Here is a 15,041-nt window from a genome sequence, read left to right on the forward strand (position 1 = left end):
CTAAACCGAATGCTGACCATGATAATGACCAATTAAAACTCAAAGAAAATTGCTTAACTAATTTGGTTTACTCTAGAAATTCCCCTTTCAGATATAATACTTTTAAACTACTACTGTTTCGTTTTTTTAATATTTGGTAAATAATTATATATATATATATATATATATATATATTCATTTGTTTAATACTGATCACATTTATCTTGAATTCATAGTATAAACCCTTGGTCGATCCAGACCCTGAATTGATCTTATGAACCTGGTACTCGTTACAATTTACCCAATAGACCATAAACAATAACAGCAATAATAACCAACCAGAAGCAGTGCTGAACCACAAGTATATATATATATATATATATATATATATATATATGAAGGAATAATAGCAATTTTATAAGATGACAAATGGTTTTACACAGATACCCACCCGTCGCCATGGTTATCCCTTGTGCTCCTCTGTAATACGAGCTTGCTAAAGTCCTAAATCTCTCCTGCCCTGCTGTAACATAGATAGCTTCTTATTTTGTCACTCATTTATATTAATGGCATGACAATCCAAGTAAATCAAAGAATGGCCTTTTAGGTCCTTACCAAGACATGCTAGTTGGCAAGTACAATCAGGTAAGGTTGAAGTAAATAACAGGAGCTGTAATAGATAAGTTATCCAGAAGAAAGAAAAAGTGCAATTATATATGTATTTATGAATTTATGTACTAACACAAAAAAAAAAAAAAAAAAAAAATTTACATGTGGGAGTATATTGGCAGAGCTAGGTAGTCAAGAAATTTTCCGCCAATGCCCATTAATTTTACCATGTATATCTCCAGGAAAATGAAATTCCTTGATGAAAAATATTTTAACCTTTAATAAGGAGGTTTCAATAGCATTGGACCTTCTTTGACGTGTCGTATCAAGAATGTCTTCGGTCCCACGATCACTTCATGCTATATGCCTTGAATTGTATATGATAATTCTTTTTCAAATCTAAGTTGTGTGAGCATCTTTCTCTGCCTCAGGACTGAGATCGCTACCGCATTTTTGCTTTTGCAAAACATACGCCTGCTAAGAGGCCTGCAGAAGTGGTTTAAGCATATAAGTTATTAGAAAACATGAATCTGGATACACGCACACAGGCAGAGAAGTAAAATGAAGAGAACCTACCAAAAAGAATGCTCAAGAAATTCTCCATGCTGGTTGGAACTTTGAAGAGAATGATACCAGAAATCGAAAGAGGGATCTTATTGAGTGATCCTACAAGGCTGGCAAAAGCCACACAACAGTCATGATTTGCTCAAAATTTTTAAAACTTTGTACAACTAGCATCATAATGCTCGATTATTGACCAGCAAAAGAAGTTGCTTAATACATTCCTTAAAGCCCAAATATAGAATGTCTGATTTGAGGCCTCGAGCTCAAACTCACTTCTACATAGAAGCTACAGAATGCTGGATTATAGCCTTGAGCTCAAACTCACCATGTCCACCAAGGATGGAACATGATGCATGTTTATCAATCATCATAAAAAAATTAATCTAATTAATGTTCCTACTTCTAGGACCTACCAACAAATGCTGCCAATCCAGAAAAAAATTCTAGCAATCTTAAAAATAATTATACCTCAATCTGTGCTTTTACAAAACTAATTCTTATTTTAATATATTGTGCCACCCAACTTTAGCTTCGGCATTAGGTGGAGTTTGAGTTTAATTTATTATTTTAAACATAGGCTTACTGAACATGTTATATCTATTTAAGTGAACAACTAATATAAATGAGCTGTGTTTTGACTTTTTTTTCTGAAGGTAAACATGGTGAGTTTGAATTCTATCCCCAGTCTAACAAGCTACAGCACACTGTTTTAGTTTTTAAAGGAGATACTGCTTTCTCTAGCCATTGGCCCTCTCTATGTTTGCTCTTCTTTCCTATATTCTTCAACTTTTAGTGTTCTGTTTCAGTCTGCTTATTTTAACCAAAGTGAACAACATGTGTTGCATCAACTAATTTTAAATGTCTGTCAAACAGATTTGCTCGTTTGTACGCCAGAGGTCCAGGTATTAGAGCATTCTAATTTCTGAAGAGGTATCAACTAAACGATGAAACAAAAAATTGACTATATAAAGAGATCTCAACTGAATCAATCTGAACCGGAATAAATAATAGCTGAAACAGTGCCGAAGTCACCAAAAAGGACTTCAACAAAAAGAAAAACACATTATATTTTTAGCTGACTTACTGAAGTACCATCAGACTGGCATGCTCATCGTGAGGTTGATGATACCTTAGTAATATAAATAAAATAGAGGGATCTATCTAGAATGAAAAATTAAGTTTATCTATTTGAAGACCGTCCATCAATTACATGTCAAAGGATTCACTTTCTGCACCAGAATCTAATGGCAGCACATTTCAAAAGCTTGCATCTCAGATCCTACGTAAAAGGACATCCTACACTAATATTTTTCTAGTTCATTCAACAAGTTTGGTCCATCATTTGTGTATTTTCATTTTTCTGATACAGAAAAAGATTCAAGTATTCAACTTTGATTTTTGATGATTTTAATGTAGGAATTCATACTCAACATGTTAAAATTCAACCAATTTGAATTTAAATTAGATTTCCATTGGAATGTCAAGTGGACGAGCGTTTCAGCAACAACAAGCCGGTGCATGCATGTTTGGCTTTAATGTAAGATTTGGTTTAAAGCCTCAGTCTTAATTTTATAGTTAGTTAAATAGGGATATTAAAAGCTCGATAACAAAAAAGATCTACGTAGCTGACCCAAAATAGTTGCGACATATGGTTTATTCTTGTTTGTTATTTCTACTTGGACAAACAATTTGTGATTCATTTTGGACTTGATAAAAATAACAAATTTTTTTCTGTAAATGCACAAGAATGTATCTAGCTGTCAAAAATATAATATGCATGAAATTTCTTAAAAAAAGGGAAATATATAATTTATCACCCTTCCTTTGCTATTATCGTCCATAAGCTCCTCTAGTTTTCCTAACATACCTTCTAATCCTTATATTTCGTACGTTTCTGCTGCCAAGTCAATTCAACGCAAGATAATTTATCTTCTATTGTCAACCAAAATCAGTCTGTATACTGATCAAAATTAGGTGCATATAATTTTAACCCCCAGATAGCGAGGTAAATTATTTGTCCTTCAAATACATGAACCAGCTACAGATTCAGAATTAGTTGATTCATCCACCAAGTGTCATTATTGAAATAGATTTTTACCACCTTAACAATGCCTCAATCTGTGTATATTGTGAACTTGTGAAACTTGCCCTCAATCTTGCGCATTGCCTTTTATGCTAAATCAGAACAAGAGTGGTCTAATAAAAGAGCATAAACAATAAAGTTAAAGCTAAATAAAAACTTTAGACTGAATTTTATGAAATCCACAAATCATTCGGTAGAATTGACAGTTTATTTGGCAACTCAAGCTCTAGAGAAACAATATGCTTCAATGATGTTGATTGTTGATATGGTGTTTCTTCTGATTCATATAGATGAGCCAAAAAAAAGAAAGGGTGAAGGTAAAACTATCCTTATAATGTTCAAACAAATATGTGGTGCTTCGCTGGTGGTGGGTGAGGCTAGACAACAGAGAAATGAGAAAGTGCAGTGTATTTTATCTGACAACTAAGGTTTGTTCCACCATACCTATATGTAGTTGCACCCGTCTGATGAAGAAACCACATTGAGGTAAAGCTGATAGCAAGACCTAAAAAACCACTTGAAGTTATCACCAACCAGAACATAGGCATCTTCAAAAGTGGCCTGCCAGTTCACAAGAGAATTCATAAGATATCACCTCCTTCCCAAAACAATCAAGATAAGAAAACAATATTCTCTTGTGATTAAAGTGTCAAAGCGATGCCAAGCCAGATAAGGTACCACAGATATGAAGCAGTGGATAAGTGCAGAGAAGAAAAAGATATATCACCCTCAAAGTTATACATTTAGTCTCACAAAAACAAGCTTTTCATATTTAATTAGTTTTCTGGATTTTTTCCTTGTTATTAATATATAACAATTGTTATTTCCTTTTAATTGCAAATGCTTTTTAAAACTTGAATGAGTTGACAGAGGCACATTAGAGTTATTTGAGTTCAAAGTTTGACTAAGAAGATCCATTTCCATTATTATTTTTAATTAGCATTCAAAAATCTTTGGTCTTACGTTTTTCACAGGTAAATTGATTTAAATCTAACACCAGATACTAGTTTTTCTTTCAAACCTCTTGCATATATTGTACAATTTTCATAAAGTATATATATCTGCAGATCTTTTGTTTTCCTTATCAATTTGTGATATCTCACTGCTGAGGTAGAGTATGTCATTGAATTTCCACTTCAGTTAATAATGATTAATTGGTCTCTGAATTATAAACATATCACATTTGTAACCTAATAAACATGTATGTAAGGTTTAACGACATGGGTCATGCCAGCCAATCACCAGAACAATGTGCCATTATAGTAACACATGCCATTGCTTGTGCAAATGCTACCATTTGGGAAAAAAAAATCAAAATATGATAATAATAACAATAAATGGTGAGGAGAGAAAGAAAAAACATAAAAAAAAAATAAAAGACTAGGCGATTGATTTCCTGACAAACTGACCTGTCATGGGACTATGGGCATATCAGTAGGTTGTATCCAATTATCTCAGGCATTTAATGCCTCTGTCGCTTGAGGCAATTGTGGTCTTTACTATGAACTCATGGTAAAATTGCAAAATTGCAGTTTGGTAGAAAGGCCACCAAAGGGGAAAGGGCAAAGCATATAGGAATAACAAGACCACCCCCCCTTTCTTTTGTATGTCTTTTCCTTTTTAAACTAGTATAAAAAAGGAGTATTGTCAATCAAATGCAATTAATTTGACAATATGTATAAAATCTAGAACTCCCATTTTGGCTGTAATTCCCTCGCTAGAACAGTAAGCTTTGGCCAAAACAATTGTTTCTGCTGTAACACAATTATTACTAACCACCATGGTAAGCAGACTTTTCTTTCAATCCAACCCTGTCATTCATAAAGGTTTATTTGTTTTGCAATGCCTTAAGTAACACAGCATAGAATTGAAATAAATTAATTTTGAGAAATAAAAGTGAAAGAAGCATATATGAAGCGACGAAAATGATGTAAAAATTATAATAATCAACTTGAATTATCCACTCACACTTTACAGAGGTAGTCCACTTCATTGAAAACAAATATAAGCAGAAGTCCCAAAGGCAGAGAAAGAGTGTTATTGAGCAAAACCATCGAAAATTCATTCAAGTTCCCAGATTTAGTGGCTTGCTTTGCAGTATCCATGACTCGACGTAGTGTTAACTGTGATATATAAAATTGCATTTGTTAGTCATTCATATCAAGGAACATAAAATGAATTTGGCGTTATGGAGAAGACTTATGTCATACTGTTACAAAATAACTGTGATATATATGTTGCATTTCTATATATCAACTGTTAGAGATCAGAAAAATAGCCAACACGCAAAATCAATTAGAAAGCCTCTTCAAAGACTGCAGAATATGTAAGTTTTATAGTAGGGCCAAAATGGTATATAGATCAGCTGTAATAAGCTGACTCCAATATGGCCAAACAAATGCATCATGTATCCAGAAAATAGGTATCCAAGTACTTACAACTAAGCATGAAGATACATTGTACTATACGAGTGTTGGCATACAGGCTTTCTCCATGACAAGGTGAATACTAATACCCACTTTTCTCGAATGATTTAACACCAAAATTAAGAAAAATAATAGATGTAGATCATGAGTAATTAGGGTCATTTTGAGCTCCATTAAGGACAATATTATTTGTCAAACAAAAAACTACCATATTCCTTAATTGTTCCCAAAATTCTCTTCTAAGACTTTAAGTGCTACTATATCCTTTGTGGACCGAAAGAAATTAAAGTTTCAAAAGGCAGGTCCATAAATCACCTTCTATCATCTCTTCATATGTTTTCTCTAGGATAATTAACACTATATTAACAAGGCTGAAGACACTCCTACAAATCGGGCCTGTTCTCAAAATTGGCATTTCTACTCTCTTTTCTACTATCAACTACATTCCTGGGAGAGATGGTTGCCCCCTCCATGTGAATGGATCACAGGTCATACAGATAGATCCCTGTGTCCAACCATGATGGGGCTTGGATGTAATTTGCTAAATCACTAAGAATAGCCTATTATTGCTTCTGTCAAAGGAAGACCAAAGGAGGATAATATTCTCATTCATGAATTTCAGACAAATATCTCTTGGCCATGTGGAAGCTAAGAAAAGTGGTTCGAGGTTAATCTACTCATGGTTAGATTTAAAGGTTGTTATGGAGATACTGAATGAAAGGGTTTAAGCTTCTTGGAAGTGCCAGATAAAAGTGGATAAAATTCAAGCTTTGGGATCATCATTTGATCACAGAGTGTTCTCCTTTGCACAAGAGAAGCAAATAGAGCCACCAATTTTCTTTCTCATCTGTGAACTACTATAGTCAAGTGACTATCTCAATTCTCAATTCCCTCCTGAGATTAATCTCTTTATGTCCTTACCTTTATTGGAGTGTGATCCTGGGAAATGTAATATATAGTTTCCTGAGTCTTGTTCTCAATCACCACAACCCTCAAGGCTGTGGCAAAAACCGACTTTATGGTGCAACATTATCTTTCAATTAATGAAATCTAACCTTTTTCGAATATATATATATAGTACTCACCTCACCTGGCTAGTGCTTGTATAATCTCTGTTGGATATGTTGAAACTTGAAAGCACCTTAAACTTTGTTGCAATTGCCCCCACTTGTGCAGTATTCATGAATGCAAAATGTTTCTAATCTTACTGTGCGCCTAAACCAAGGTTCGCTGTACCGTACCATACCGGCGTTTCGACCCGGGCTCGGTACGGTACGGTACCGGTGTACCGGGCGGTACTCGGTATGCCCTGGTGTACCGAATAATTTTTTATTTTTCATACTGTAGCAGTGCTACAGTATAGCACTGTAGCACTGTAGCGGTACCGGACGGTACACTTTGGTACGGCAGACCTTGGCCTAAACATTCATCTCAACATCTTATTTCAACGACACTAACATAGAAATAAAGTGTAAGGAAAAATAAATAAATAAATAAATATATATATATATATATATATATATATAAGAGAAGGAACTTCTGGTACTAAAAGTCTATCTTGGTTATACAAATGTTGAAAACATTGTTCAAACAAAATCATGTTTTATGAATAAGATAGAAAAATATATAGCATATGATGTGACTTCTTCATTTTTGACAAAACCAGAAAATACTGATACTTCATATATGCTGAGAGAATAAGGCACATAAGCAACTGACCGAATATGATGCCGTCAGAAAACAATTTATGATCTGCCATGCATAGCCAATTGCATGGAAGGAGAGATCAGTTGCCCCTCCAGAAATCGCAGAAATTATCTGCAAAAAGAGAAAATGTTAAAAATCAGAAAACTAAATGTTAAAGTTCAAAGTCCTTCACAACTAAAAAATCTCAATAGCCTTTAATTGTTCTTAAAGATCAATGTGGACTTTTTCCGAACATGAAGTACTTAGATCTATTCAAACATGAATGTGATGAAAATTAGTTAAACTATTGAGAAGTAGTAAAAAAAAAAAGATCTACTAATTTGCATCTAATAATTGTTTGAAATAAAGATATTTCTGAGTCAAAAGAACAATGCATGAAGAGAAAGAGCTTCTTTATGCTAAATTTCTTTTTTAAATATTTTCAAAAAAACACTTATCTTATGCAGATGTATGCACCATCAATTGATGCTACCAAAACAAGGAACAACATCAAATTTACTTTATTTTTCTTTGAAGTAAATGTTGAAAATTTCTAAACATGATAGGAATGTACCATTAGGAACAGGGCTGTCCACACTTTTCTGTCATGATGCTTCATGAAAAGATATGTTTCCCCTAGAGCAGTAATGACATTGGTGACATTCTTAAGAACTGTTACCATGGCAACATTGATGTATTTTAAGCTGAAAATAGAAAGCATTCATTGAGCAACATTTGAGAAAGCAATCGGTGATATAAGAATATAGAATTCCATATCGTCAGTCATATGTGATGAAGTTGTGGTTTATAGCTTATGCATATAGAGGAATAAATCATTCCAAAAGTATTATGCTACCAAATGCAAGACTGATGAATTACATACAAATAAAGAAGGTATATATTAGACTGATGACCACTGATATTAACAAAAACAAGAACTAAATGAGAGTACTACAGACTGACAAAGGCATAGAAAAGAATTGGCATCAAACATACTAAATAAAGAACAATTGGAAAAATCCATATTATCATAAGTTGTCCAAAAAGTCCAAAATAATTGTTTGATTGAACCCTAATTTGCTTTCAATCCTATTACCATGAAAAAAAAGATGTTTGATGCTAAATATTATGACAAGAAACAAGATTTCTTATATGCGATGAGCCCTCTGTATATTCTGTTCTAAAATGGCAATGTAGCACATCAAAAAACTCATTAGCATAATTCCACTGGCTGCTAGCATACAAATGAAGCTTCTTGTCAGGAATCATTGATCCATCTATAACTAAAAAGAATATATCTGTTACCTAAAGCTTCTTTGCCTCATATCACAGCCTTGAGATCAGAAAAATATTTAGAAAGAAATTTCTTAAGCTCTAAAGACATGAAATTTATAAGCAGATTAGCACTCTTAAATATGTTCTCTCACAGTCTACACTTATAAAAACATGTTTCAACCTTAAACAAAGAGAAAGCTTTGGTGATTCCTTTTCCTCCACTTCAGTACAAAGTGCAAGCAGTTCAAGCAAAAGATAAGCAAGGAAACATGAAGTACCTATCCAAATAAAAGTACAAAATGCCCTAAAATTACAAGCAGATTGCAAAAATTTGGAAGTAAATAAGTTGAATTGATTGACATTTCTCACAAAGACTAGGCATACCATTTTCATTCTAATTTAATAGTTGAGACCATTAATTTCAATATAAATTCAAGAAATAAGTAAATCTTGGAATTATCCAAAAGGATAATAGTAAAGAAATCTGTGTTCTAGGAACTTGTTATACCTAAACATGCTTGTGATAAGCATCCCAACAAATATAACATTCACCGGCAACCAGACTTTGATTAGTTTCCATGTGAGAGGTTCTGTTGATATTACACCTGATGAACTCAAAATGGAAACTACAATTACTGAAACAAAATTCTGCAAACAAAAAAAGGCATCAAACTATAAGTCATTCTAGACCATTTATGTTGGGATAATGTATTAAATTATAGTTCATTAGGTGTGATTTAGACGAACAAAATAGAGTACAGGTTGCTACTCACCTGGTAAAGCATTAACGATATACCAGCACTAAAATCATAGCCTGACAGCACGAATTTGTTTACAAGTATCATGCTGCATGATGATATACAGTATGCAAGACCAGAAAGAAGAGCTTGATTACGTAGCTTTGTAGGTTTGTAGCTGCATAAAATATTATCCCTATCTTTCTCAACTTTACCATCTTCCAAGTCTATCTCAGCATCACGAAAAGATTTTAATCCGGCCATCGACCTATATATATAAAAGTAGATATTGCAAAAGCCAATACACATAATTTAGCATATTAATAGATAGATGGATAGGATTAAGAAAGAGACAGATATAATGTAACACATGCTTAATGAAATGAGTGAAGGAAAAGAAAACCAAGCTATTCTTCAATTGCTTTCCAGATTAAACTAAAAACATATACATACACATGAGCTCTAAATGCAACCAAGAAATTAGATGTATACTATGTAGCATGATGTGCCAAGGTTTTTAATTTCGTACTGTACTGCCCGGCACAGGTGGTATGTACCGATCCACCAGCCTATTAGCACGCGGACCACTCACTACCGGGCGATACCAGATTTTTTGCCCCGTCGAGCAATATGGGGCTGTACCGAGTGGTAACAATCGAAATTTCAACCATTACTAACCTGTATCGGGCGGTACCGGTCGATTTTGACTGTTACCGACCTGTACTGGGTGGTAACGATGGAAAACGACCGTTACCAATGTATATCGGTTTTCAAATCAATTTGACTATTGAAGGCATCCTATAGGGTTTTTAAACCCATTCCTCCCCCCACTTTCAATCCATTTCACTCTCATACTTTCTTAAACTCTCTCAAACTCGTTTTTACTCATAATCTCTCTCTTATTCTCACAATTTCACTTTCCTAAACTCAACAAAGCAATAATTTTTATTCACAAGCTACTCCTCAAAGCATGAAAAAGATATGTGGCACTATTTTTACCCAATTTACATTAGTTTTGCTAAAATTATACTAAATGTATATTTATTTCTAACTTAAAAATCCTATCCTAACATTTTTTTATTTTTTAGATATTTTCGGAGGGTTTTATGCCTATTTTAGGTGTACCACTCGATATGCCAGTATGTATTGTACCGAGCAAGGCTCAATACGTAGGTACAGTACTAAATTAAAAACCTTGTAATGTACAACTTGAGTCTCTTGCACATTGAGTTAACCCCTTAATCAATGTAATCACAATCAAGCCAAGAATAGTATTTTTATGTTAATATCAACTGACATAAACAATATTATTCCCACATTGTATAATAATATGAAAATAAAAGATAATAACATGCTTAATGAATAGTGTACATGTTCCATTTGCAAAAGACAAAATGTAAGCTGCGAAGGTAACAAGGACTGACAGTATTTGGTGCTTACGATTACTCTAATATTGAGTGAAGCAGCAATGTAAAAATTAATATGGAGAAAAAACTGAATAAACGGCAAAGGGAGTAATAATATTTAAGCAGAAAACGAAAAGGAAAACAATAATGGAAAGGTACTAAAATCACATCAAAAAAAGCAAGAGGAAGAGCAACTTCACAGCAAAGTTATCAGAATTGTATATTTGGGCTAGAAACTGATGATTGAAAAGTTACTGTATGAAAGATTAAAGATCTAGTTTGACCAAAGAGTTCTATATATGTGATTAAATGGTTTAATATCTTGGAAAATTTCAAGATCTGCAGATTAGAAGTAAAAAATAAGGTTACTTGTGCACCAATATGGGTATGGAAGACAACCTAAAACTTTTGGACAGAGTTATTTTCAACTTCAACTAAAAAACAATTGTAAAAAAGCTTGAAATTTAAAGTGAATCATGGAAAGAATTTTGATAATCATACAAATATATTAATCAATTTTATAGAAGCAACTAAAATAATAAATTGAACTTTAACCGCAAGGAAAGAAGTTAGAATTCATTGCTTCACTGATATTTAGCTATCAATACATATGTTAAAAAATGCTTTAAAGTATTCTTGTCAACAATCACAGTGCAAACAGATTTTTTTTTAATAATAAAGCTGTTCAACCTCATAGAGACACTCTTTCTCATACAAAATAGACAAGCCACATGAGTGATAAACAAGTTGCACTCAACATGAATCCACTCATACAGATTGGACCTTAATCAATCAAAATACTAGGCTGAAAAAGCACAAGGTACTAGAAGAAATATAAATCTTGACTTTGATTACTTCTTAATAGTCAGTTTATGATTTTATTACTGTAATTTTTTTCAGCTAAACTTAAAGTAAAAAATGTATAACTATTAGTCAATTACAAAGCTGTAAAGATCAGACTAGGCAGTTGCAAGACTTAACAGATGAAATACAATGAGACCCAATCTCCTGTTCTTCAGGAATTCAGCACTTCAAGTTGTAAATACTTATGTTTAGGTTAAGATATCTGAAAGATGGAGCATACTTCAAAGAAATGACAAGGAAAAATAGGAACTGCCGAACTGGTAATTAACATGAAAGACACTAGGGTGTGGATGACAAGAAACATTGTGGATTAAATTATGAGACGTAATGAGGCCTGCCTGCTGACATCTCTTCTTCCACTGACTAATGGACTAGTTACTGGAACGACACCTCCATTCTGTTCATGGCTAATCAGCAGAGATCTTTCACCATTTAGAACCAACCCACTTGTATTCTGAGAACCAAGTCTACCAAGAACTCTTGGGAGAGTTTAGAGGAATACCTAGAGGAACTCTGGAATTATAAGAATAACTATTTACAAAATTCACATTCAATTGATAGCTCGTCATAAAGTTATCTGAATATCTTTCATGGAACACTATTGGGATTGTGTTCTGTTCTACAACCAAACGACTGACCCTAAAACTAATCACAGGTTTTACATCATATTAAGAAATCAGTACATTCCCAGAGGAGAAAGAATCATTTGAATTTGATCTGCCAATTATCTAGTAATTCCAGGCACAAGCAAACTGCAGTATTTATGTCGAGGTGATTCGTACACCTCTGAGGAGTGGATGCTATATATCCAAGTTCTACAAATTATAATCACAGCTAAATTCAAGAGCACGTGAAAATAACCCAAGAGGTTTTGTTGTAACAGGACAATTCAATCCACCCTGCCTAGGATGTGGGTCCTGTAGCTTTCTACCAAATAATTCATAAACTTAAAGCTCATAAGCTAGAAACTATGCAGGAATTGATGGTTTTATATGATCCAAACAAGTATTAAAAGAGAAATATCATCACCATGACAGGCTGTGCCAAAGGACCAAGAGAACTGTCGAAGCACAAACATTTTCTTCGAAAATCTCTCACTTCCAAGATACAATCAAAATTCAGGTGACCATTAAACATCTAAATACCCAATCAAACACTACCAAGTCTTCTGATAACTTCGATCAAGTAGAGCACACATGAGTACACAGTAAATATAACTAAGATAACATTATCCTCTATATATTAGACAACCCACTAAGGTGAAATCCAGATTCAATGACCTAGATCAACAAATTATACTGGTAAAAGAATGGAAAAGGTATCAATATGAGTTATTACAAAACCATAATTTCCATGCAAAAAACAACACCAACCAAGTCGAAGATTAAAAACACGGCAAAAGGATACCACTTACAAGTTACAATGATCAAAATCAAGAATGATGCACTGTTGAAAGAAAAGGTTAAAGAGAAGCTGACCCTAGCAGAGGTTGTCATACATAATACATTTTGATTAAACAAAAATGAATTCTTCAGACAATTACTGTTTCTAGAAGAACTGAAAGAATGCAATTACTACATTTCGGAAGAACTGAAACGATACGAACATCCAGTTCCAACTTCGACATAAACCAGACAAATATCTGACGCACATCAAAAGCTCTTGAACACCCAAAGTATCCAAAAAACGAAAAATCTTTTCACTGTTTGGTGGTTCAGCGATGCGCATGCATAGCTTATAACAAGAAGCAAGCCTTCCACACCGCTTGCCATCCCCAACAAAGAAAGAAGTAACAACTTTCCTTTATGGATGAAACCCCGTCTTGGCTAATTTTAAACCATTAAAATCAACCCAAAGTAAAACAAAAACAAAAATGAAAAGAACAAGCAAATCCTCTGTCATCGGGCTCTTCCAGAATCCGGAACAAAAACTCGACTTTCTCAGCGAGAGGTCGGAACAAAAGCTTACCTGGAACCCATCAGCTGCGGAGAACGATCGAAAGAAGTGCAAATCCGCCTTCTTCGACGATTAAAGAAGCCCCCCTCCCCTCACAGCAGGACGAGGGTCAGCTACGAAGGGAATAACACAAGAGGGATGTCAGAGTGAGAGAGAGAGAGAGAGAGAGAGGACCGAATCCCCGCTTCGAAGAAAGAATTCGAAAGGTTGACAAGACATTGAAAAGGAAACGTCCTTTTAACCTACTGGGCTTCGAAGGGCGAGCATATAAGATGGTCTTAACCTACTGAAAAGGTACGTCCTTTTGACACTTACTAAATTCTCCTTTTCAACGCTTCCATGACTACCTCGCCTTCGGCCCCTCCCTCGTCTGTGCACACCCCCACCGACACCTCGCCCCACCTCCTCATCCGAAGCCTCCAGATCCGGGGAAGGAGACAAGCGATCCGCCGCCCTCTGCTGGTAGCTCGAGGAGCGAGGTGCGAACTTCACTGCTTTCAAACAACGCCCCCATTTCTTGGGCAAGAAGACTCTCGAGGAAGGGCCATGGTACAGGCACATGGAGACCAGATCGTGCGCTGGAATATAAACTTGAGAAGATAGAAAGCTCTCAGCTCTCACTGAAACTGGACCTCGTGGATGTTAATGAGGCGAGAATTAAGTGGCGCACAGGCGTGAAGAAGCCATCGGGATACGTCCTCAGCAGCCCTAGAAAACGGAAACCGATTATGTGAAGCAAAATAAACAACCACAAATTTGATGAGCGTAGAACTAACAAGGGATCGCAGAGCACCTGAAGAACGAATAAGAGCGGAACAAGATCCAGATCTAGGGTTGGTTAGTCCACAAGAAACTACGGGCGGGAAGGATAGGGGAAAAGAAAAATAAAAAGGAAAAAGAAGGTCGATTATTATTATTTTTTTTTTTTGGCGATTGCCTTGACAAGACTAAATGTTACGTTTTTTCCACGCAAAGCTCCTAAAATAAGTAAATAGAATGTAATTAAAAAAAATTTCTTCAAAAATTTTAAAATTTTTATAAGACCTTGTAATCAAAATGACTATTTTTTTTAAAAAAAAATGGACCATTAAAGGACCTATTTTTAAAAATTAAAAATAGATTCTTTAATAGTTTAAAAATAAAAAATAGTTATTTTAAGCTCTCTTATCAATTATAAGATTTCATGAAATTTTTTTATTTTTTAGATAAAAAAAATTTAGCTATTAATTTTAAATATAATGTATTCACGTCTCGTCACATTATATTTAGTTAGAGAAGAGTAAAGTAGAGTGTCTAAAATAAGTAAGTAATTAAGAGAGTCATTTCAATTAAAATCGTCTCCTAAGAAATCTTTTTTATTTGACTGATAATCATCATTAAAATCTAATTAAATTGGATTTCGATCGGAACTCGATCAATTTTTAAATTGGACTTCGATCAGAACTCGATTGGAGTT

General features: G+C 34.2%; 1 protein-coding gene and 1 long non-coding RNA gene across 2 annotated transcripts; both read right to left on the bottom strand.

Annotated features, from left to right (window-relative positions):
- Nucleotides 1-630: 630 nt before the first annotated feature.
- LOC135644480 (GDP-mannose transporter GONST1-like) lies at nucleotides 631-11,920 on the bottom strand. Its single transcript, XM_065162069.1, has 8 exons — nucleotides 9,396-11,920; nucleotides 9,131-9,270; nucleotides 7,922-8,051; nucleotides 7,381-7,479; nucleotides 5,204-5,358; nucleotides 3,680-3,796; nucleotides 1,165-1,262; nucleotides 631-1,074 (listed from the first exon to the last, which is right to left on the bottom strand). Exons 1-8 carry the CDS (start codon nucleotides 9,666-9,668, stop codon nucleotides 1,031-1,033), a joined length of 1,056 nt encoding a protein of 351 aa, XP_065018141.1. The 5' UTR covers nucleotides 9,669-11,920; the 3' UTR covers nucleotides 631-1,030.
- Nucleotides 11,921-11,966: 46 nt separating this feature from the next.
- On the bottom strand, nucleotides 11,967-14,470 carry LOC135644481 (uncharacterized). The gene is made up of 3 exons (XR_010498485.1): nucleotides 14,379-14,470; nucleotides 13,901-14,293; nucleotides 11,967-13,698 (listed from the first exon to the last, which is right to left on the bottom strand). It is a non-coding gene; the product is annotated as an uncharacterized LOC135644481 (long non-coding RNA).
- Nucleotides 14,471-15,041: the final 571 nt, after the last annotated feature.

The sequence above is a fragment of the Musa acuminata genome, chromosome BXJ3-8, assembly GCF_036884655.1.
Source record: "Musa acuminata AAA Group cultivar baxijiao chromosome BXJ3-8, Cavendish_Baxijiao_AAA, whole genome shotgun sequence".
NCBI classification, from domain to species: Eukaryota; Viridiplantae; Streptophyta; class Magnoliopsida; order Zingiberales; family Musaceae; genus Musa; species Musa acuminata.

Excerpts from the sequence above, each read along its gene's own strand:
- LOC135644480 (XM_065162069.1), bottom strand. The coding sequence starts at position 9,668 with ATGTGTATTGGCTTTTGCAATATCTACTTTTATATATATAGGTCGATG. Across the intron at positions 9,271-9,395 it reads TATCGTTAATGCTTTACCAG|AATTTTGTTTCAGTAATTGT; the intron begins GTGAGTAGCAAC and ends TTTTGTTTGCAG. Across the intron at positions 1,263-3,679 it reads ACGGGTGCAACTACATATAG|CCTTGTAGGATCACTCAATA; the intron begins GTATGGTGGAAC and ends GGCTTTTGCCAG.